Source organism: Musca autumnalis, unplaced genomic scaffold (assembly GCF_047663935.1).
Source record: "Musca autumnalis isolate F117 unplaced genomic scaffold, ASM4766393v1 scaffold_4, whole genome shotgun sequence".
NCBI classification, from domain to species: Eukaryota; Metazoa; Arthropoda; class Insecta; order Diptera; family Muscidae; genus Musca; species Musca autumnalis.
The window spans coordinates 91,813,595-91,836,799 of NW_027411977.1; the positions used below are offsets into that span (position 1 = coordinate 91,813,595).

General features: G+C 36.0%; 1 protein-coding gene across 4 annotated transcripts in view; it reads left to right on the top strand.

Annotated features, from left to right (window-relative positions):
- Positions 1-23,205, top strand: part of stj (voltage-dependent calcium channel subunit straightjacket) — a 168,729-nt gene that overhangs the window by 69,540 nt on the left and 75,984 nt on the right. For all 4 annotated transcript variants that reach the window (XM_073984681.1, XM_073984682.1, XM_073984683.1 and 1 more), the window contains one exon: positions 21,491-21,571. In XM_073984681.1, the coding sequence (XP_073840782.1) occupies positions 21,491-21,571 (81 nt within the window). The remainder of the gene's footprint in view (positions 1-21,490; positions 21,572-23,205) is intronic.

Below are 23,205 nucleotides of genomic sequence, written 5' to 3' on the forward strand. Positions count from 1 at the left end.
CTCATCTATGAACATTGTAATTTTAGAATCCGCATAAACTTCCCAGGTGTAAGCACCTTTTATTTAAAATTGTTTCAAGAGCTCCGTGTAGGTTGCATGTCAAACTGTACTGAGTACGTATAGCTTAAAAACTTAAAAAAAGTCCAACCAAAATTTCCACTGGCGTTTTACAACACGCGGTGTTGCCTAGGCCAGAGAGTTTTCGTGCAGCCCTCTTGCGTATGTTTAACGACAACACTTATACGTCCCATTACCATAAATACAATTTCGACTGTATTTTAAAAATGGGGTTCATATTTTTGTATTTAGTTCCAGAAATGTATATTTTAGAGTGGTATATAAGTTATACATTTGGCTAGCACGCACTTGCACCAGCAACACAAACAACCACACCACCACCACCACAAAACTATATATGTATGTAAATAACTGCACTGTATATTATAATTTATATGTTTCTCATTTTCGTTATTATTGCTAAAATGGAGTAATAGTTTTCAAGCTAACAAAAACACAGATTACTAGATAATATTGCACAAAGTAGGTTCGCGTAAGTACATTTGAAATGCACTGCTCAGGCTTATTTATAAATATTTTGGGGATGAATTGAAAGAAAGTTGGTAATTTGTGCATTAAACAATACGACTGGCGACAAACATATATTTAAGTATGTGTATATTGTCATTTTTAAAAGAAAAAAAAAATACATATAAACAAAAAGAAAAATAAAACAAAACCAAGTGGCAATTCAATACATGTGCTTTCGCAGCATATTGCTTCCGCCCTTATAAATCTCTGTCGATAAACCATGGATCTACGTTATGCTGTGTTGTTTTTCGACAGAATTATAAACCAAAGCAGTCTGACAGGAAAGTGAACGAAAAATATACGAAATTGAGGCAAGCCTATTTCAGTCTGGAACTCAGCAGGACAATTTCTACCTGGATGATGTAACAACGTTAAGAATTGAAAATAATAATGATTATCTCTACAAAGGTTTTAGTAAAACAATCTATACAATTATAAATAATTGGAATTTATTGAATTTCAACTATGACGATGGATTCTGTTAAGTTATTTTGTTATTCATATTTCTTTAGCAAATAATTTATTGTTTATTGTTATTATTTTTATTTCACTTTATTATATATAAACTTATTTTATTTAATGCCCAACATGAATGCCGCATAATTTTCGATATCACCAAATTAATTTAATTTGTTTTTTTCTTTGATTTCAAAAATATTTTTTCTATGCTCTTCTTATGCCAAATAACCAAAAAATACTCAACAACAACCTGCATCTCAACAACAACAAAACAAACAACATAAACACTTTTTATGTTTTTTTCCCTTTGCAATTGTACTGTGTTATGGCCTTATACAAACAAACAAAACCAACAAAAATGCATTGGCACAATAAACTTATTCTATATATTTTTTGTTGTATATATAAATATATACACAACTGCTTACACATACACACATATACCTACACATACACCCACAAACATGATTTAAAAATGCGTATACGTATTCGTGTGTATGTACACCGACTTCGACTTCGACGACGACAATGTATAAGGCAAATCTTGGCAACATTCGAGAGCTCAAAGAGGGAATTGAGACAGTTAAAACCGTGTCGATCGCCAACTTCACCGCTGCATTGACAAAAGCCTTTGAGGTTTTGGAACAATTTAGGACCGAAAATCATGGGGCTCAATGCAATCAGGCAATCATGATCGTTAGTGATGGGGCACCGTTTAGCTATGAAGAAATTTTTGAACTTTACAATTGGCAAAATCTACCATATAAACCGGTGCGGGTATTCACCTATCTAATTGGCAAGGAAGTGGCCGACGTTAAGGATATCAAATGGATGGCATGCGCCAATCAGGGCTATTATGTCCACTTGGCCGATACGGCAGAAGTCCGGGAAATGGTATTGAATTATATACCGGTTATGGCAAGACCACTGGTTTTGGGAAGACATGATCATCCGGTAATATGGACACAAGTTTATGCTGATGTTGAGGTAAGTTGAAAAAGCAAAATGTGTATTGTTTTGCAATATGGGTAAGTGAACAAACAGGTGTTCAATATTTATTGAAAAAATCAAGAAGTTTGTATCTCCCCACCTTAGTTTGCATTATTGTCATTAAAATTCCACAAATGTCAAATTATAGCAAAAAATTAGTAAGAGAAGTTGAAACGTATAAGACGATATTTTCAACAGAATGGCTATTAGGCTGCATATACTGAAAACGTCTTTTTTAATTTTTATATGTTTTCCGCTTACAACAAAACTTTAATTGTAGGATACGGAAATGTCTGACTACCTGTGGCAGAATGAACAAAATAACGACCAAAAAGAAAATATTCTTGAATATCGTCGAGTAAGCTTTCGCATGCTGGATCCGGATGAAGTGCGACGTCGTGAATATCGCAGAATGAGAAAGGTAAGTACAATTAATTTATATGTAATTACATACACTTACTTAGGTAACTCAATACAAAACAATTATTTCATAAGCCGTGGTAAGAAAAGATTTTCAATCGTTTACTTTGTCTATTTAATACTACGCTTTTCGATAGTTTCAATGTGTGTGTTTAGTTCGAACTTTTGGAGGGACTGAACTGTTTATGTGTACAATAGGGTTATGACTTTTTGACCTTGTTTTCTAAAAATGATCTCATCTACAATAATGAGGGAACTTTTGCCTATAAATGTCTAAAATAACGTTTAGTCTATTAAAATATTAACAAATGAGCAAAGGCTATAGTCAGGACGGGGCAGACTATGTAATACCCTACACCACTATCTCTGTGCATAAGCTTTCCACTGCTAAACATTTACTTTAGGGAATATTATCCAACTATCACCAAATTCTTTGGGATCATCATATGCCACAAAAATTGCGACATGTAGCGTAATTACAAAAAAAGATGGAAAATTGGATGCATTAGGGACTATTGTGATATCTGTTTTGTTTGATCATCTTTAGCAACCTACTTTGTATCTATGTAAAGGCGATATTTTCATCTTACACTCATACGCTTTGCCGTTGGTATACCCTACTAGAAGCCGAGATATTCGCAAAAGAATACAACTTTGAATTTTTCTCTACATGTATTTTTGTCTATTCCGACCCCTGAATATTTTCCGACCATCACCAATAGGCTTCTTCCTCTGTGGCACTAGCATCAACTCCCAAAACATTTCCGACTTTTGCGATATCCCTATCTTTTGACCACTTACGCTAACCTAGTTTGCATCAATGTAAAGGAGAACTTTTCTTCTTCCATTGTCGAGCTTTCCTTTTGGGATACCCTACTGGAAACGGAGATATTCGCATATAAATAAAATTTTGAATTTTCTCCATAAAGTTACGACTTTTTGACATTTTTTCTTAAAAATGATTTCCTGTAGTAAGAATGAATGAACTTTGTCCTATTAATGCCTCCACATAAGTTGTTTACCCATTAGGGTTACGACTTTTTGACATTTTTTCTTAAAACTTATTTCCTGTAGTGAGAATGAATGAACTTTTTTCTATTAATGCCTAAAATAACATTCATTCCATTTTATTTTAAAAAAGGTTCCACACAAATCACTTTGAAAAAATGTTTTTGAAAAAATTCTATGAAATTAAAAAAATTTCTCAAAAAAATTATTTCCTGTTGCACAAATGAATGTCATTTTGCCTATTAATGACTAAAATAACTTTTATTTAATTTAAATTTTTAAAAAGGTCCCGCACAAACCATTTTTTTAATTTTATTTAAATTTTATCATAAAGTTATATATAATATTAAATGATATATATGTTATAATACGATGAAAAGGTTAGTGAGAAGCAAATGGTTATGTTATTTTGGTTATGTCGTGTGCCCCCATACCTTGTTTTCAGTAAAATGTTAGCTTATAGTGACTTCAACAAATTTTCAAAAGTTCTGAAAAATAAAAACTTTAAAAGCTTTTTGTGTGGAAGCTTTTTTATTGAATCATTTTATAATTATGATTTTATACAATAGGGTTATGACTTTTTTACAACCTCATATCCCTGTATCATAGCGTGATGAGTTTTGCCATAACATTACATAAAATCATATTTATAAGGTGATTCGCTGAAAAATCTCACGCACAAAATGATTTTAAAATATGAATTTATCAAAATTATGGACAATTTTTTGAAGTCACTGTAAGCAGATATACAATTGAAAACAAACTTTAGAGTCACATGAGATAATTAAACTGACATAATATTTATTTGTCACTAATTTTCTTCAATTCTGAGAATCGTAAAAATGTCGTAAACGCTTTTATTAAAAGATATAATTTTTTAACAAAAAACAAAAAATTTAAAATTTTTTTAAAGTGGTTTGTGCATGACCTTTCTCAATATTTGAATGAAATAAACATTATTATAGTTATAAGTAGGCTTATATTTATTCATTCGTGCAACAAAAAATAATTTTTGATTTTTTTTTCATTTCATACATTTTCTCAAAAAATTATATTTTTAAAATCGATTTGTGCGTGAACTTTTTTTATATTTCAATGGAATAAACGATAGCGTAGTAATTATTAAGCTGAGTACACATTGCCAGTTTTGAATGACAGCTTTGCTCGAATAATCGGTTGCTTGCCAGTGTGACCGTTCATTTTTGTCATTCATCATGCTCCCACAAAAAATTTTGTGGTTGTTGGACAGTCAGGTGTTGGTTGTATGATGGTATGATAGTGTGAACCAAAAACGTCATTCAAGGAATAAATTTGCAGTGTAATTATCAAATAAAAATGAAGAATTCGTGTGTTTTATTATATTTGGAGAATTACTATTGGAATTGGCGATACACGCGGTCATAACAAAAGAAATTTGACGATACAGTGAACGGGATAACAAGGAAGAAAGCAAATGGGCAAATGGTTCTGTGGATGACAACAAAACAAAAAGTAAAAAAATTAATTTCTGCATTGTGCTGCTGAAAAAATATAAAAATCTCCCGGAGTTTGAATTGTGTGTGCGGTACTAATAGATGTGGAAATATCTATACATAAAACCAAATTGTGAAAGGAGTGAATATTATAAAAGGAAAAACGAGATGGTTCTGTGGATGACGCCAAAGCAAAAAGAAACAAACAGATTCGGGTATTGTGCCAATGGAAAAATGTGCTCAATATCTTCCGGTGTCTAAATTGAATGTGCTATACTAATAAATGTGCTGTATTAATAAATAAATGCTTGTGCAAATTCATTATATGTGTATTTTTAATTTAGTGGGAAGTCATGGGTCGCTGAGTAGGGATTTTCATGGACAACATTCCCAAATAAATAGAAAATAGCCATATATTTGTTAATATGCATAGTTTGTGGTTGCCAGCGCCCATATTTATTGAGCAAATTTTACAACTTGACTGACGGCTTGGCATCCAACATGAATGATAATGTGACCGCTCCGTAAAACCCAACAAAACTGAAGCAATCGATATTTTCGAAAAATCGTCAGTCAAAACTGACAATGTGTACTGCACTTTAGGCAAAAGTTCATTCATCCCTTCTACAGGAAATCATTTTTGAGAAAAAATGTCAAAAAGTCATAACCCTATTATACAATCTTAGGTAAAAACTCATCTAAATATCATACAGGAATACGAGGTTGTAAAAAAGTCATAATCCTATTACTCATTCCGAGCTCTGAAAATTACCAAAATCAATAGGGTTCTTTTTCTATGAGCCTCCCATCAACGTCCAACATATCGTGATTATCCTATCAAAATTCCGACTGTAGCGTGATTACAAAAAATTGAAAAATGGGATGTATTACCGACTATTGTGATATTTCCGTTATTTGGCCACCTATGCCAACCTTCTTTGCATCATTGTAAAGATGGGATTTTCTACTTTCATAGCCATTTGCTTTTGGAAAGTCCTCAACCAAAGTTGTGATATTGGTCATTATAATTAAAATCGCAAAAATTAAAAGTTGGGTTTTATTTGCGACAATTTTTACTTTACATCGCTAGAAAAGTGATATTTTTTACTTTCATTCTAAGGGTTTGCTTTCGGTATACCCCTTATAGAAGGTGAGATATTTGCTTTTTGCTAAATATTATCCGAGCTTCACCAAAATCAATAGGCTTCTTCCTTTCCGGGACGCCATCAACACCCAAAATTTGGTGACGATCCGATCAAAATTACGACCTGTAGCGTGATAACAAGGTTTAGATGGACAGACGGACGGACACACACAGCCAGATCGACTCAGTTCGTCGAGACAATCATTTTGGTATATATAAGTATGAGTCTACGACCATTATTTCGATGCGTTACAAACTTTTTGGCCAAAACCAACTTATAATACCCACCCCACATAGTGGTGTAGTGTATAAACAGGTCACACACAAACGAATTCTCAAAAAATTATTTCTTGTTTCACGAAAGAATGACCATTTGCCTATTATTGACTATAATAACTTTTATTCCATCTAAATGTTGAAAAACGTCCCGCACAAACTACTTTCAATTGATATGATATATGAAATAAAATTATATATGGTATAAAATGATATATATTTAATGATATGATGTTAAATTTAGTGAGAAGCAACAGGTTATGCCATTTTGGATATGTTGTGTATCTCCCAAGCTTATTTTTAGTTGTATATCAGCTTTTAGTGACTTCAAAAGGATTTTTAAATGTCTTTGTGCCTGAATTTTTTTGTCGAATCACCTTATAATTAAGATTGTATCTAATATTAGGTAAAAACTCATCAAAATATGATAGAGGAATGTGAGGTTGTAAAAAAGTCATAACCCTTGTGTACAACCATCAAACTACGTAAAATCCTGGATATACCGTTCAATGGGTGTAGAACGTAGACCTATACCGCACAGTGATTCAGGAATCGGGTTTCCTGGCCAAATTCCAAATTTTTTATCGTCACCGATTGTTAATTTGTATATGCGATTCGATAGTATGGGACATATTGAAACTAAGGAAACAAAAAAATTAGGTCAAAATATTGGAAGACGAACATTTTTTTCGCAATTTTGGAAAATACGTAAATTTTGCAAATTTCTGGAGAAAGATATATCTATTTCACGGAAACTATAACATATATTGTGTTCATTGTGTTTTTATTACGTAGGTACGATTGTTTTCATTAACAAATTGCCGTAGCGTTTACACGAAGTGAGCTATTTTATTTCTCAGGTACTAAATTTTAGTGAAATTTCAAATTTAGTGGGCTAGATCTTATAGGGAACAAAGTGCCGTTTTCACAGAATGATGCCCGAGAGTGTCCCCTTCAGCCCCTTTATACTTTTGTACCCATCCTGTTCCTTCCCTTTAACCCTTTTTATACCCTCAGCCTTTAGGCTAAAGAGGGTATTTACACTTTGATACTACCAAAAATGTGCCTCATCGAAATAATGGTTTTAGACCCCAAGTATGTTTGTACGATATCCGTTTCAGACAATTTTGAGTAGATCTAGCAATGTCCGTCCGTCTGTCTGTCTGTCTGGCAGGCTGGTGCGCACGATAACTCTCGAACGGATCAATCGATTCGGTTCAAATTTTGGGTATCGAAATATTTTGTCCAGGTTCGATTTAAGTTCGAAGATGGGCCATATAGGTCCACCCCTTAAGGTACCTCCCCCACAAATGTTCAAAAATTGTCGCAAAACTTGTGCGCACGATAACTCTTGTAGGGAATGACCGATTTGGTCCATACTTTGCACATCGTGTAATTCCAATATGGACTCAATCGGTCCACTCCTTCGGGTACCTCCCACACAAAATTTCGGAAAAGTTCAGTTTAGGACCTGGTCTCAAATCACTTTGATTTTTGTTTACGCCAGTTGTATTCGCTGTCCTCTATAGAACGCTGTAAGTTTCATTAGGGGCAAGTCCATACTTCCTAAGAAAATAGCCTGAAAGTTACAAAAAACCCTATGACACCGTGTGTAGTGGTTGGAGCGCAAGATAACTCTCGAACGGATGAACCGATTCGGTTCAAATTTTGGCTTTTCTTAATAATTTGTCCAAACTTAGTTTAAGTTCGAAGATGACCTATATCGGTCCACTCCTTCCGGTATCTCCCACACAAAAGTTCCAAAATGTTCGGAAAATTTGTACGTACGATAACTCTTGAAGGAAGTAACCGATTTGGTCCATACTTTGCACATTGTGCAATTTCTACCAGATTTAGATGTGGTTCCAATATGGACTCAATCGGCCCACTCCGTCGGGTACCTCCCACACAAAATTTCGGATAAGTTCTGTTTAGGACTTGCTCGCGAATCGCTTTGATTTTTGTTGCAACAACTTGTATTCACTTCCCCCCATACGACGGTACAAGTTTCATTAGGGGCAAGTCCATACTTCCTGAGAAAATGGCCGGAAAGTTGCAAAAAGCCCATATGACACCTTGTGTAGTGGTTGGAGCGCGAGATAACTCTCGAACGGATCTGTCGATTCGGTCCAAAAATTGGTCTTCGTAATATTTTATCAAAACATAGTTTAAATTCGAAGATGGGCTATATCGGTCCACTCTTTCAGGTATCTCCCCCACAAAACTTAAAAAATGCTCGGAAAAGTTTTACGCACGATAACTCTTAAAGGGAGTGACCGATGTAATATATACTTTGCACATCCTAATATATCTACCAAATATAGATCAGGTTCGAATATGGACTATATTTGTCTACTCCTTCTGGTACCTCTCACACAAAATTTCGGATAAGTTCACTTGAAGACCTGCTCTCGAGTCCTTTGATTTTTGTTGAAGCGATTTGCATTCGCTACCTCCATTACGACGGTAAAAATTTTTTCAGGGGCAAGTCCATATTTCTTGGGAAAACAGCCCGAAAGTTGTAAAAAACCCCTATGTCACCATATCTGGCGGTCGGAGAGCACGATAACTATCGAACTGATCAACCGTCATATTATATCCATATTATATCCAAACTTAGTTTCATGGGGCAATACCGGTCCACAACTTTCGGTACTTCTCCCCAATGTTTAAAAAATGTCACTAAAATGCTAGGACGGTATGACTTGAATGGGGCAACCAATTTGATCCAAACTTTGGATCTCCTAATATTTTATCAAAATTTAGTTTAACTTCTAAAATGGCCCATATCGATCCTCCCTAAGGGTTGCTGCCCCACAAAAGTTCAACATTTGTGTATTAGTGCAGTTAATTCCTAATCCACATTTTTGTCGGCAAGTTCAAATGCCCAAAAAGGGCCACAAAATTCTGAAGGGACCTTAAATACATTTCGCTTCACATTGGCTGAGGGTATATATCTGTCGGCAAAGCCGACTGACACATTTTTACTTGTTTTAAATAAAAATCGGTACGATAATGTGGCTAAAACTCTCAAAATACCAAAAATCGGGAGGAACAGTTTTATGGGGGCTAAATGAAGACCGATACTGAAAAATATAAGCCCTATAAAAGACAAAATGCCAAGTTTCAGCAATTTCGGTTATATATTGAGGACACAACCTTCAAAAAAACTCGACAATCGCGAGTTACCCTACTATGGGAACTCAATGAAAATTTGGACCTATGCTGATAAATCTCTTCTGAAATTTTTTATATCCCCATCGAAGACCAAATACCAAATGTCATCCATTTCAGTTTGATAATTACGCTGAAACCTTCATAGTACCGAAAATCGGGAGGGACCGGCCTATGGGGGCTATATGAAGAAGTGGAGGGATACCGCCAAATTTCTCGTAACAAGTTGTAGACCACAACGAAGACTAATTACCAAATTTTTACCATTTCGGTGCGATATTGAGGCCACAGCTTTTAAAAACCGAAACCAAAACGTGGGCCTCTATAGCCCATTTTTAATATCGCACATCCTATTCGTAATATAAACTTCGGTACTAAAGTATAGAGCTCCATCTTAAATATTGCAATTAATTTTTGGCTCTTCCTATCTACTACACAAATCCTCACCCTGTTCCCCTCGGACTACGCGAAGACGTCACTGTTGGCATTGTATAGTCCAGAACCTATAATTTTGTAGACATATGACTACTGAATTAAAGCAATGGTGCAGATTCATCTGTACAATGCGTTGTTGTTGTCGTAGCAACGCAATTATGTTCGTCCGTGTATTATTTCAATTATCAGGTTCTGGTTCCTCTGTATGCAGACTCAAAAGTTCTGCAATTTGAATAGGTTGCGTCCATAAAGAATCAGGAGGCAGGTGAATGAGGTTAGATGGGCACCGTATAGTCGTGTGGTCCCAATCTACATGCCGGACATTTGATGGGTTTCGTAGCTTCGAGCCCAATACGAACTGAGGCGGCTGCATCGTCCGGATCTTAACTGGGCTAAAATCACTCGTGCTTGCTTTGGCAGCTGGCGTCCTTCTGCTGCGATGGATGGGTGATGTCCCAAATTACGGCATTCACACGGTATCTCTGTACTGCCTTCATCAGTGTGGACCTTTTTTTCTGACGTACCAGGATGGGGGAATTCCTCTGCTATTGCTAGACCGAACTCGAAAAAATATTGAAAAATATGAAAAGTTTAATTTTTGACCAGCGATAACACCCAAACAGGTACTACATCGACAACATTCTGTTGTGTTCAGGCGCTAGTAAAATCTTCGTCTCCTCATGAAGATGGAACACAGGTGTCATGAGGAGACGTCCTGTTACAGTCATCAGGACGGCATTCAGGCAGCTTTGAATATTCATCCACTGCGTAGCGCTAACATTTGCGTATCTTACAACAGTCCTGCCTATTGTTTTGTGAGAGGTCAAAAAGATTTCTTTATCAGCACCTCAAGTGCCAGCAACATTGTTCCTACTTCTGATCTTATCGCTAATAGGTGTGGTTGCTCGGACGATTTAAACATACAATGTTTTCGGGTAGTTTGTTCAGTGGAATATTTATCCATACAAAGCAAATTTAGATGTTTAAATAGAAAAATATCAAGAGGGCTTTAGTAATCGTAGTCCTGTAATGCTGTTGTAGTACTATGCATTTTCCGGAATCCATGTGATGTTGGGCAATTATAAAAAAAACTTCCAATCGCAGGTAGGAGTAGTGGCTCAAGAATCTTTACTACTGCTGGCATCCTTGCCTAGCTAAAGTGGCTGGACCACCCTGTCCATTTTCCAGTCTTCGGGTACGTTGTTGCGACAGGTTGAGAACTATAGTGAGATACTTGACTCCCGACACAAGCAGCTGTTTCAGGATTACCATGGAGATTCTAGCAGGGTCCAAGGATTTGGATGACACTCGCAACATCATTCATTTTAGATTGTGGTGGTTCATCCTCGGCAAGAAAATATTTAATGCGATAAAGTACTCTTCTCTTCGCATTGTCACTCCTGGGGTGCTCCACAATCTGTCGATTATAAATTGCGCACCTCGTAGCACCAGTCAGTGTAACTTCGCCAAACGTGACTGAGATCCTATCTTTTTTTCAGGGTTCGAGAGTTACTTAACCGTTGCCCCCAATTCAGTTATATCGGCTCCAACGTTGCAACTGTTTACATGATTTAACCCCTTGTTCCGCTGATGCTCACCGACCAACCTGTTATCTTCTTGTGTCAGCTCCCTGGGGTCACTGGAGTTGGCATGACGAAGTTCAGCACGCATTATTTGTACCGTGGATTAACTAAACTAAACCTTACGAAATTAGAAGACAACAGAGTCTTTATTGATAAAATACTAGTTTATAATCTACTTGTGTTTAAGTGCGATGAGAATATATTTAATTGGTATAGTTTAGGATTGAACGTTGGTGTGTAGATATTCGGGGATTTATTGGGTGTTCGGATGTAACTAATCGGAAACACGATGTATTCGCATTCGTTTGTAGACAATCGGTACACGATGTATTCGGAGTTCGGTCGTTGGTGATAGGTGATACGATGGACTCGGTGTTCGGTTGTCGGTGATAGGAGATAGGATGGATTCGGTGTTCGGCTGTAGATGTTCGGGAACACGTTGTATTCGGTGTTCGGCTGTGAATGATCGTTGATACGATAGGTTCGGTTGTTGATGCTCTGGAACACGATGTATTCGGTGTTCGGCTGTGGATGATCGGGAACACGATAGGTTCGGTTGTTGATGCTCGGGAATACGAGGATTCGGGTATTAGTTTAGAGTTATGATATAATGCCTACCATACGCTACTAGTTTCAAACTGCGGAACAGCTGACCCGAAGGCCCTGTGGAACTGCTGACCCGAAGGCCCAGTGGAACAGCTGACCCGAAGTCCCTGTGGAAGTGCTGACCCGAGGGCCCAGTGAGACTGCTGACGCGAAGGCCCAGTGGTACAGCTGACCCGAAGGCCCTGTGGAACAGCCGACACGAATGTCCTGTGGAACTGCTGACCCGAAGGCCCAGTAAAACATCTGACCCGAATGCCCTGTGTATGTGTCAGCCAGCACAACTTAATGGGTAGTTTTCAAAAAGTATTGCCAACAATAAACACCGAATTGGCAGATTTGGAACAACCTTTTGTTCCAACCCGTGCACCAACCCCCCTGCAGTAGTAACCTCCTCCTTCTTAAGCATTTCTGAAATACTTTAATGGCCGGAAGTATAAAGTAAATAAGAATTATATGTTGTGCACGTTAATAATGATTACAGTAAAGTTAGACTGGAACCGAACTCTCCGTTGCGTTACATGTTGCTACACTACGAGTAGATGTAGATGTAATGCAGCGTTTGCTACGTATTGAATAGCTGTTCAGTGGGACTGTATTGTACTGGGTGGTAGCCGGTATTGTGTGTATTATGTACATATATGTATACGTCATTACGTCACGTTACAGATTGTCAGGATTTTTGGATTTGGTTTTGGGGGTATCTTTAGCTTGTTAAAATCATCATCCGATATGTTATTGTTGATTGAGTTTGCAAAGTTTTGTCATATTTTTTTACTGTATTAATTAAAATACCTTCTTTTTCTACATTTTATTAGGCCTGGGACCAACCAACCGACTCCGATATTTATAAGTTTATGACCACCGTTTCAATGCCAGTCTATGATCGTCGCGAGAATGCCGTAAGTATTGATTCATTTATTCATTCATACAAAAATATCTGTTTATCATAAAAAAATATTTTAATTTTTTGGAATTATTGAACTTTTGTAATTCCAATACATGTTTAAGCTTTAAGACACGCCAAAAAATACAACACTAATGCACCGACACTCAAACAACCACTGACAATGTAACAGAAATGTATATTTTTTGTATTTGTTTTAAAAACAACACACCCACACACAAATTCTTCAAATAATTTCAATTAACATTATTAACTGAGATTTTCTTTTTCAATACTAATGTAAAAAACAAAACAAACAACAACTACAATATTTCTAACAGAATATCACCGAACTGGTTTTAATAAATGAAGCCCTATGGGAATTGCAAACACGTGAGGTATTCTAAATAAAATAGAAAACAAAAACGTTTGTCAGCTATAATCGATCCGTTTAATCCAATAGAAATCCATAAAACTTATATAGCGTAAAGCAGTTGTTATAGAATTTCCAGTAAATTTGGCAGAAACAAAGTCGTAAACAGTTGAATAAACTTTGGAATATAATCAAAGTCCAAAAATAGAGTATTTTTTTTTAAAAAAGTTTACCATTTTAGAAGATTTTGGAAAAAAATCGAAAAACAATCCTTATAGAGTACTTTGTCTAACATCAAACGATTGTAACTTAACATATATTTACGTAAATTTGTTTAGAAAGTATTTAACCCACATAAGTATATAGACCAAACAACATATACGAGTATAATAGAAAAACAATGTCGCAGATATTTATTTCTTAAAGAAAAGGTAGATAAATATTGGAACGATACCCATAAAATTTGCAATAAATGGTATATATAAATAGAATTGTAGTTTGGAATAAAGTAATTTAGTTAAATAGCTATACACATGCGGTTTAGAGCAAATATTTCGAATTTAAGATTCGGATCCGATATTTTTTATTTTAAATGATTTACCATCCTTACTCAAATAATTTGAGTCGTATCCCGTATTAAAGTAAATGCTACATGTTTAACCCAAGCTTAAGGGAACTTTGCGTTGACTACACATAATCGTTATCAAGAAGTTCTTGATGGACATATTATATTATTCGAAAAAAGAAATATGGTAGGTGTTGATCTGCATCTCTTTGGTCTGTTGTCGCAAGGTAAATATCTGGTAAATTGTGGATTTCCCAGGTATTGGTATGTCCCAATTATTTCGCTGACCATAGGATTTATCCCACACACTATCGTAAATGCAATAGGAATCAGACTTATGTTTTGAGCATACATTATTCTCTCACGTTCCATTTATCGCAACTGACGCCTCATCGAAGGAATGCAAGTTGATGGTTTTCCCGCTACTTGTGATGATTTATGACGTACATAAACCACTGTTTAAGCAGGGATCCCAACCGTTCCGAGGTAAAAATCGCTACAGACATGTGGTACGTACATATGTGGTATGTAGCGATTTTTACTTCGGAACAGTTGGCATCTCTGCCTCATCAATTACTCGGGGAATAAAAATGTGTCAATTGGTTCCCTTCGCTTTACGTGGGGACGATTTTGAATTAGTAAGGCTTAGAACTAGTTCTGGACTAATTTATTTGCGACAATTGGAATTTTCATTGCTATCAGGATACCCCGAATTCTTCTCTTCGGTAGCATCACGACACTCCAGGTCATACCATGGGTTTCTTGTTGGAGGTCTCTGTTATCCAATTATGAATTTTGCGGCAGTGTGCATGGAATGGACCGGAGTAACCGATTCGGTACATCCTAATAATTTCATCAAACTTAGTTTAAGTTCGAAGATCCTCTCAATATTTTCTATTACGACGGAACAATTTTTTCGGGGAAAAGTCCATATTTCCTGAGATAATGGACCAAAATCTGTAAAAAAACCGGTCAGTCCCAATGAAAATGACTGACGATACAGAAACTTTGCAAATCGTAAATTTTTTCGAATTGTACGTCAACTTCCCAGATGGTCTGCGTTGGACAGCATCTATACCACCATCACAAAGTTTAATATTTCGCTTAAGTGCAGTTTAAGGGCTGTGTAAAAATCTTTTTAATTGTTTTTGCTACTGGTGATCCTGTTTTCAGAGATGCTATTATTTTCGCGGGCAAGTTCGACCTTCGTGACCAGTTAAATTGTCTGGTGGGCGTGATAAATAAGAAGGGAATGAATTCCAACATAAGATTCACTTTTAAACCAGTAGGAAAAGACCAAAGTCGGGCGGGGCCGACTATGTAATACCCTACACCAGTCGAAATATGTAAAAATGGAATAATTAGTATACATCCCAATACGCAAATTGGAGCCATATTTGGGGAAAATCGTTAAAATACCTAAAATCGGGAGGTACCGTTATATGGGGGCTACAAAAAACATGGACCTATCTTAACAATTTTAAGTGGCGAAATTTCGTGGCCACCGGGAACCACATATGTAAAATTTCAGCTAGTTCAAGCAAAAAATGTGGCTAAGATCCCTAAAATACCTTAAATCGGGAGGTATCGTTATATGGGGACTATACCGAACCGTGGACCTATCTTGACAATTTTTAGTGGAGCCATTTCGCGGCCATTGAGAACCTCAAATGTAAAATTTCAGCTAGTTTGGGCAAAAAATGTGGCTAAGATCCATAAAATACCTTAAATCGGGAGGTATCGTTATATGGGGACTATACCGAACCGTGGACCTATCTTGACAATTTTTAGTGGAGCAATTTCGCGGCCATTGGGAACCTCAAATGTAAAATTTCAGCTGGTTTGGGCAACAAATGCGGCTAAGATCCTTAAAATACCTTAAATCGGGAGGTACCGTTATATGGGGGCTATACCAAAACTTGGACCGATATAGCCAATCTTCGAACTTGATCTTCCGACGGCTAAAAAAATGGTATTCCCCAATTTTCAGCGAAATCGGTTAACAAATGCGACCTGTATGTTGTGAACGGACGGACATGCATAAATCGACTCAGAAAACTATAGAAGGAACTATGGGTCTATCTCGCTTCCTTTTGTATGTTACATACAAATGCACTAACACATAATACCCCTTACCACATAGTGGTGTAGGGTATAAATAGACTATGTTGGCCCATTCCATCAGATACTCCACAACAGTTCAAACTTTTGCGCTTTGATTGAATTCAAATTTATTAGCAAAAGTTAAATATTTATTCAGAACGTCCACAATCATTAAGATAAATACCGAAAACAGTCTCGATATGTTGTCGGCAAGTTAGTACGGCCAAACAAGGCCAATTTCGGTTGTGTAGTCGGTATTTGATTTGTTCGTATACACAGGCTGAATATATAAGCCGACGTATACTTTTTCCCTTTTTTGTTGTTCTAAGGGCCCTGAAAGTCCGAAATTTTTTATTGTCAACAAAGAATACTCTGTTCCCTTGGCATGGCCAACATGAAGTATATTTTGTTGTACATTTCTGGTAAGGGGAGATTCACTGTCATTTGGAGACAAGCAGGTAGACAGGTTAGACGAAATGGTCTTCTGCTAATCATTACATTTGCAGTTTTTCACCGAAGTTTTCGTGCTCCCTTAGATAACACTTTTGCCGCTACATTAATCCATATTTGATATTTGGTTAATGTATGGAATACCTTAAATTCTAAATAAATGACCTGTAACTCTGGATACAGTCGCACGCAGAGACAAAATATGTTTAAACTAAAAATATTTAAGGCGTAAAACGTGTATTGTGAATATATACATCCACCGTTTCAGTGGATGGGTTTGAACGCGGAATGGCTTTTTAGATCCGTCACATAAAAAAAACTAAATTCACGCGGGTTTCAAAGGGAATTGACTGACACTTGTACATTTTCAAGCAAAAAATAGTCAGGTTTCAAAATGTCAGCATCAAATTTAGGTAAATACAGTTAAAATATCGAAAAACCATACCCTAGTATCATGTTGCCCATTGAGTATTCTTTGATTCTTATTTTGGACATAGGTCCATGAAATGTAAGCTTAGGCCAGAAATCGAAAAGGAACATAAAAAATCGTGTTGGCTTCAACCCATGTGTACCCATTTTTCTACATTGATGCCAAGACAGCTTCCACGTAAATTATTTTTAATGGTCGATATTATGAGACCAATCCTAAAACATTTCATTTTAAAAAAATTCTGTCATATTATATAGAATATGTCAATAGTTCGCGAATTCTGAGAGGGTGAAACTCGGATTCATCGATTGTAAAACTTTTTTGGTTTTTACCATAGGTATATTTAGAGCAAAACCAAATTGTAAAAAATATGTACTCTTGTAGTGATCATATATTTCTGCAGGAGCAAAAAAGTATGTAGATGTAGGTAAAGGCAACAACATTAATTTACACAAATTTAAAATAACCTAAATATTTCGTTCACAAAACATGTTCCTTCGACCATATGTCTTCTCTGTGTGTGCTTAATTTCAACATTAAGGAGGTTTTTATTCCTATCAATTTTATTTACACAGAGCCCCGTGGTGCAGTGGTAAGCACGTTCGCTTTGTTGTCAGAAGGTCTGGAGTTCAATCCCTGCACAGAAACGACGATAAAAATAGACGTATAAAGTAGTAGTATCATTGAGCCAATATGAATCTATGTGCACTCATTGATATGACAGAACCCAGCAAACCTAATGTCGGATGTCCGACACATCTGAACAATTTCGGAAGCACAATCGTTCAGATGTCGTTCCGATTTCTATACGATTTTTCATAGCGGATTCATCCAGAATTCGTCCCGATTTCGGAGAGAATGTTGAAAATAAATTTCTCTTTGAATATACCAATGTTTTTCTTCCGATTTCGGTACGAATTCGGATCGATATGTCGTAAACAAATTTCCCTTCGTACAACAACCACCTTTTGGATATATCTAACTCTTTGCTGTTAGATATATACGAAAGGTGGTTGGTTTCATTTTAGTTTGTTGTCAAAAAGGAAAATGGCTTTTTATAAAATTCGCATATACAGTTTTTAAATATTTTAAATATATATGCAACATATAATAAATAACTCAAACTAGTGCTGATAGGCTCAACATATTCGTACACAAAGTGTACATTGTTCCACTATAACTACGAAATAATACCAACAGTGAAAATCATTAGAACGTTTGAAATTAAAATCTTCCAATAAAAACATAACAAAGATCTATTAATAAAAAAGACGCGTCAGAGAAATTTTTTTTTATTCCTAAATCGTTCAGAAATCTTTACGAAGATTCGGAAGGTACCTCCTATTTTCATACGACACTATTCCGAAATCGTTCAAAAATCTATACGAAAATTCGGAAGAAAAAATTCGCATTTCGATTTTCCCAAGGATTTTCTTCCGATTTCGTTCAGATTTTTTGCAGAAATCTATCCGATTTAGCTCCGACATGTCGTTTCGAAATTATGTCAACCACTTCATACAACTTGCGTTACGATTTCGGATCCGACATCGGACGTAGCGTCCGAATTTTGTTCCGATTTCGTCACGATGTAGGTACGATTGGTTTGCTGGGAAGTCACCCTTGTCCCTTCTGAGGATAGCTAATTAATCTGACGTCTAGATCCAAGTTTTTTTTATCGTTAGTGAACGGGCTCACCATCTTTGACCTATGTAAATTAAATAATACTGCGAACATTAAGAACAATTTAAAATACGTCATTATATATATCATCTGCTATGCACGGAAAGTTCGTAAGTCCATTTTTAGAAATTTTTCAGGAGGAAGAAAAAACATTATACCGCTTTCTGTATTAAAGATTTTATTATGGTGGTAAAAGCAGTATCCTTCGTTTATTTTTTCCACTTCATTACCTATATTTTGTTTGATAGAATTCCATCGCGTTTGGAAGATAACTTGATATCTTTGAACTTACGACCATTTCCTCATATAGTTTTGAATGTTTGTTGAGACATTTCGAAATGTCTGAAATTTGGCTTTCAGTCTTCATATTTTTTGTGGGCTTATTGAATACACTGACCTGTTTTCTTCAAAAATGAGAATTTTTCTTTAAAAACCAGAGCTCCGAATACTCGCTCGAATTCCACTCGCGAGTGAAACTCTCCTCGAATTAGAGCAAATTGAGGGGGGTTACTCACCGCCTCCCCCTCCCCAGCACCAAACAAAAACTTATCCCACCCCCTAAAAAACTTGCCCAACACCAACCAAAAAATTGCACCCAAAAAAAATTACCACCTCACCCCAAAATTTCACTCGCGAGTAAATCGGAGCTCTGTTAAAAACCGACAAGTGGTCAAAAATGACAATTTTTTCTAAAAAAATTATATTTTTAAAAGTCTCTCGTCCAAAAGCAAGATTATTAGGTACTTAATTGAGGGCAAAACATTTAAAATACAGAAAATCCGTAGGTACGGTTCTACACTGACAGATTTCAGGTGGAGAGTTATATACCCCCAACGAAGACAAAATACCAATTTTCAGCCATTTCGGTGTGATAATAGCTTTGTTCCTTTACCTGCCTGAGGTTACCATTTCTTACCATTTTTAACCTGCAAAGCGTTCCTTTACTTTAACAAGCATACAATTTATATGAGATCACTTCACCACTTTTACGATTTTTTAAAGGAACAGACCAAATGAGGCTAAAACCTTCCAAACACCGAAAATCGGAAGGTACCGTCCTTTGGGGGCTATATGAAGGCGTGGACATATACCCAAAAATGTTAAGGGGAACGTTTTATACCCCAACGAAGAATAAATACCAAATTTCAGCAATTTCGGTGTTATAATGAGGCTAAAATCTTCAATATACCGAAAATCGGGAGGTACCGTTATATGGGGGCTATATCAAAACGTGGACTTACACCCACAATTCTCTGTTGGAATGTTTCTCTCTGCCGAAGACTAAACACCAAATTTCAATCATTTCGGTTTTTTATTGTGACTAAAACTTTCAAAATACCGAAAATCGGGAGGTTCGGTTCTATGGGGGCTATATCAAAACGTGGACCGAACATCCCAGTTTTTTGTCCTCGAGATTGTAAGGCAACAATAAGTACGTCTACTAAAATTGATGCACCTACGATAACTCCTTCTATTTTTGGTCACATTTAATATGAACTCGCGACATAGTGCGACCTTTTCCTACTGGGGCAATACATATAGAAAAAAGCGACATAATACCATTTTCTTTACATAATACGACGTGTTTTAATTGTACTATCATTCTGTAACAAAAACGTGGACTTACTACCTTTTCGTGCGTAGCAGACGATATATGTTTTCAAACTAGACGCCTAATTGGACAAGGACTGTATAATTTCGGTGCGGCGCAGCAATTTTGATGGCTTATCTGTTACAATTTATACGGTTTCAACATAAGTATTAATACTGAATTTCCATCGTCTAATTGAAACAGTGTATTGAAGTGAGTCTGGATTATGGATTAAAGACTAAACCTAAGGAAGTTGTATGGCCCGATTGTAATACTGTAAGAAACCATGCAAATATACTCGTACCTACATTTACATTTACCAATCTACAACTTAATAACGAAATAAGATGATGAAAGAAAATTTTGCTGTATCAAAGAGAAATTCGAAAGAAAAACAAACGCTTGCTTGGCAAATGAAGAAAAACGCTTTATATGCCATATTAAGAAACCTATTGTTCAATTGTTTCATGTTATTATATAAATGTTTTAAGTGTTAATTTAGTTTAAAATTGAAAATTCGATTTTTTTAACTATGATCAATAAATTGTGAATCTTATTAAAAGCATATAAAATAATATCCAATCATACAATATTATGTAATTTTTATTAAAACAAATTTGGTTTTACTGTTTTATTATTTGAAATTGTCTCATTTTAGTGTCACCAAATAATCCACATAATACAAAATACACACTAACCAAGCTTTTTTGAAACCTAAACAAAAAATATTATTTTGCTGTTATTATTTGAATTTTAATTATTTTTAGAATAATTGTCATAATTTCATTTAAAAGAAAATATATGCTTTTTATCTGCATATATAGAGTTGAAAAACGGTTATTAGAAACTTTTAGCGAACTCAAACCGTTAAACCATCGTATCCATTAGTTAGTTACAAAATTACCATTGGCATAATTTAGAATAGTCCGTTATAATCTGTAGTAAGTCAAATATCTAAAGTTTATTTTAACCGTTTTTTGGTGGTTAGTACGTTTTATGTGAGATTAATCGAATTATATCTTTAAATAACTCTATATATATTTTTTTGCTTTCTATATATTTCAATTTTATTTTTAGTGTTTATATTACTTTCTTATCCTTGTCAAAGATAAACATATAACATTAGTGTAATTTATATATTGTTTTTACTTTTTTTATTTCTGTATACTTAGTTGTCGCTTTTGTAAAATGTCGTAATCAACGCCGTATATTATTTTTAATGATTTAGTTAATAACACAACTTTTCATATTCGCATTTAGACCAAAGTTGCCAATTTACTGGGTGTTGCCGGTACAGACGTGCCAATAAGGGACATCAAACGATTGCTATCACCATTTTTGGTAAGTAAAAAAATAAAATTAAAATCTGTTTGAATCTATCGTAAACAGCAAGGTATAATTATAAATAACACAGTGCGACATCAAAACAAAAAAACAAACAAAAAAAAAAAGACAAGGAAAACTGAGTAGAATATGAAAGCAGAGCTAAAAATATGAGACACGTGTATTGGCGTTTTTAACTTTTACATCGGAAAGTAACCAAAGTAGGCGGGGCAAGTTCCGTCCATTTCTAGTTTTTTTTTTTCGAAATATTCGAGTTAAGACATCTTGAAATTTAGGTATATAGTGTCTTTGGAATTTATTTGCTAAAAATTTTAACACTCGTGCGGTTCATCAAAGGTTGGTTGGTTGGTTTACGTGGTGGCTATAATCTTCATAGCCTCAATTAGTATGTTAAAATATACCGTTTTGAAAACCACACCACTCGGGTAGAGATTGTTATTCCGTTATATGTTGGTAAATTATATCCAGCCTGATAAATTGAGAAACCTCAGAAGGTCCCCCAGACCTAGTTCGGTTGTCTCAGCAAGATCGTGTAGGAACGGTCGTCCAAGAGTTTTAAATCTTCTTTGCAATTGTGCAGGGCAGGAACAGAGGAGGTCTTCAACCGTTTCTTCCTCTTCTTCGTTTCCGCAGCTGCGACAGTAGTCATTGTGTGGAATATGTAAGCGCTTTGCATGGTTACCAATGGCCCAATGACCGGTTAGCACCGCAATTAGTCTTGCCAGGTTCCGTCGATTTTGGCTAATCAGGAACTTTGTACGTTTGATGTTGTAGTGTGGCCATGTATATTTTGATATTTTGCAGGTTTCAGTCTTGTCCCATCTGATCTCTGCTTGTGAAAGATAGTATTTGAAGATATCCCCTTTAACTACTCCCATTGGTGTTGCGACTGACGCCCTTGGAAGTTCGTTAGAGGCAGATCCCGCTCTAGCTAGTTCGTCTGCTTTTTCGTTTCCAACAAGACCCTTATGACCTGGGATCCAAGTAAGAACTACTCTGGTCAGAAGCCCTAGCTTAGCAAGTTCTTCTTTACATTCCTTCACCAGCTTTGATGAGACAATGTTTGACTTCAATGCTAGGAGCGCCGCTTGACTGTCGACAAAAATTCCTATTGAGTTTGGTGAGGGGTGCTGTAGAAGTATATTACAAGCTTCCTTTATAGCCAGTATCTCCGCCTGAAAAACACTTCAATCTTCAGGTAGCTTTGTGGATTTAGATGTGTTTGCTTCTTCCGAGTAGACACCAGAGCCGACTCCACAATTCATCTTAGAGCAGTCCGTGTATACACTGATGTCGTACCCCGTCAGTGGAGTTCTATTTTTCCATTCTTTCCTGCTTGGAAATTTAACTTTAAGAGGCTGATCAAAAGTTATTGCAGGTGTGCAGTAATCAGCATTAGTTGCTAATTTTCTTGGTAGTTTGAGAAGCACACAGGCATGTCTGTAAGCTCTGTCTCTCCACGATCCTTGAGCACGTAGCCTTGCAGCATTGCAGGCCGCAGTTGCTTTAATGTGTAGATCTATTGGCAGTATATGCATCATTGTATTGAGGGTTTCAGCCGGACAAGTTCTCATTGCCCCTGTCACCCCGATGCATGCCGATCTTTGTATGTTGTATAGTTTTCTCTGAAT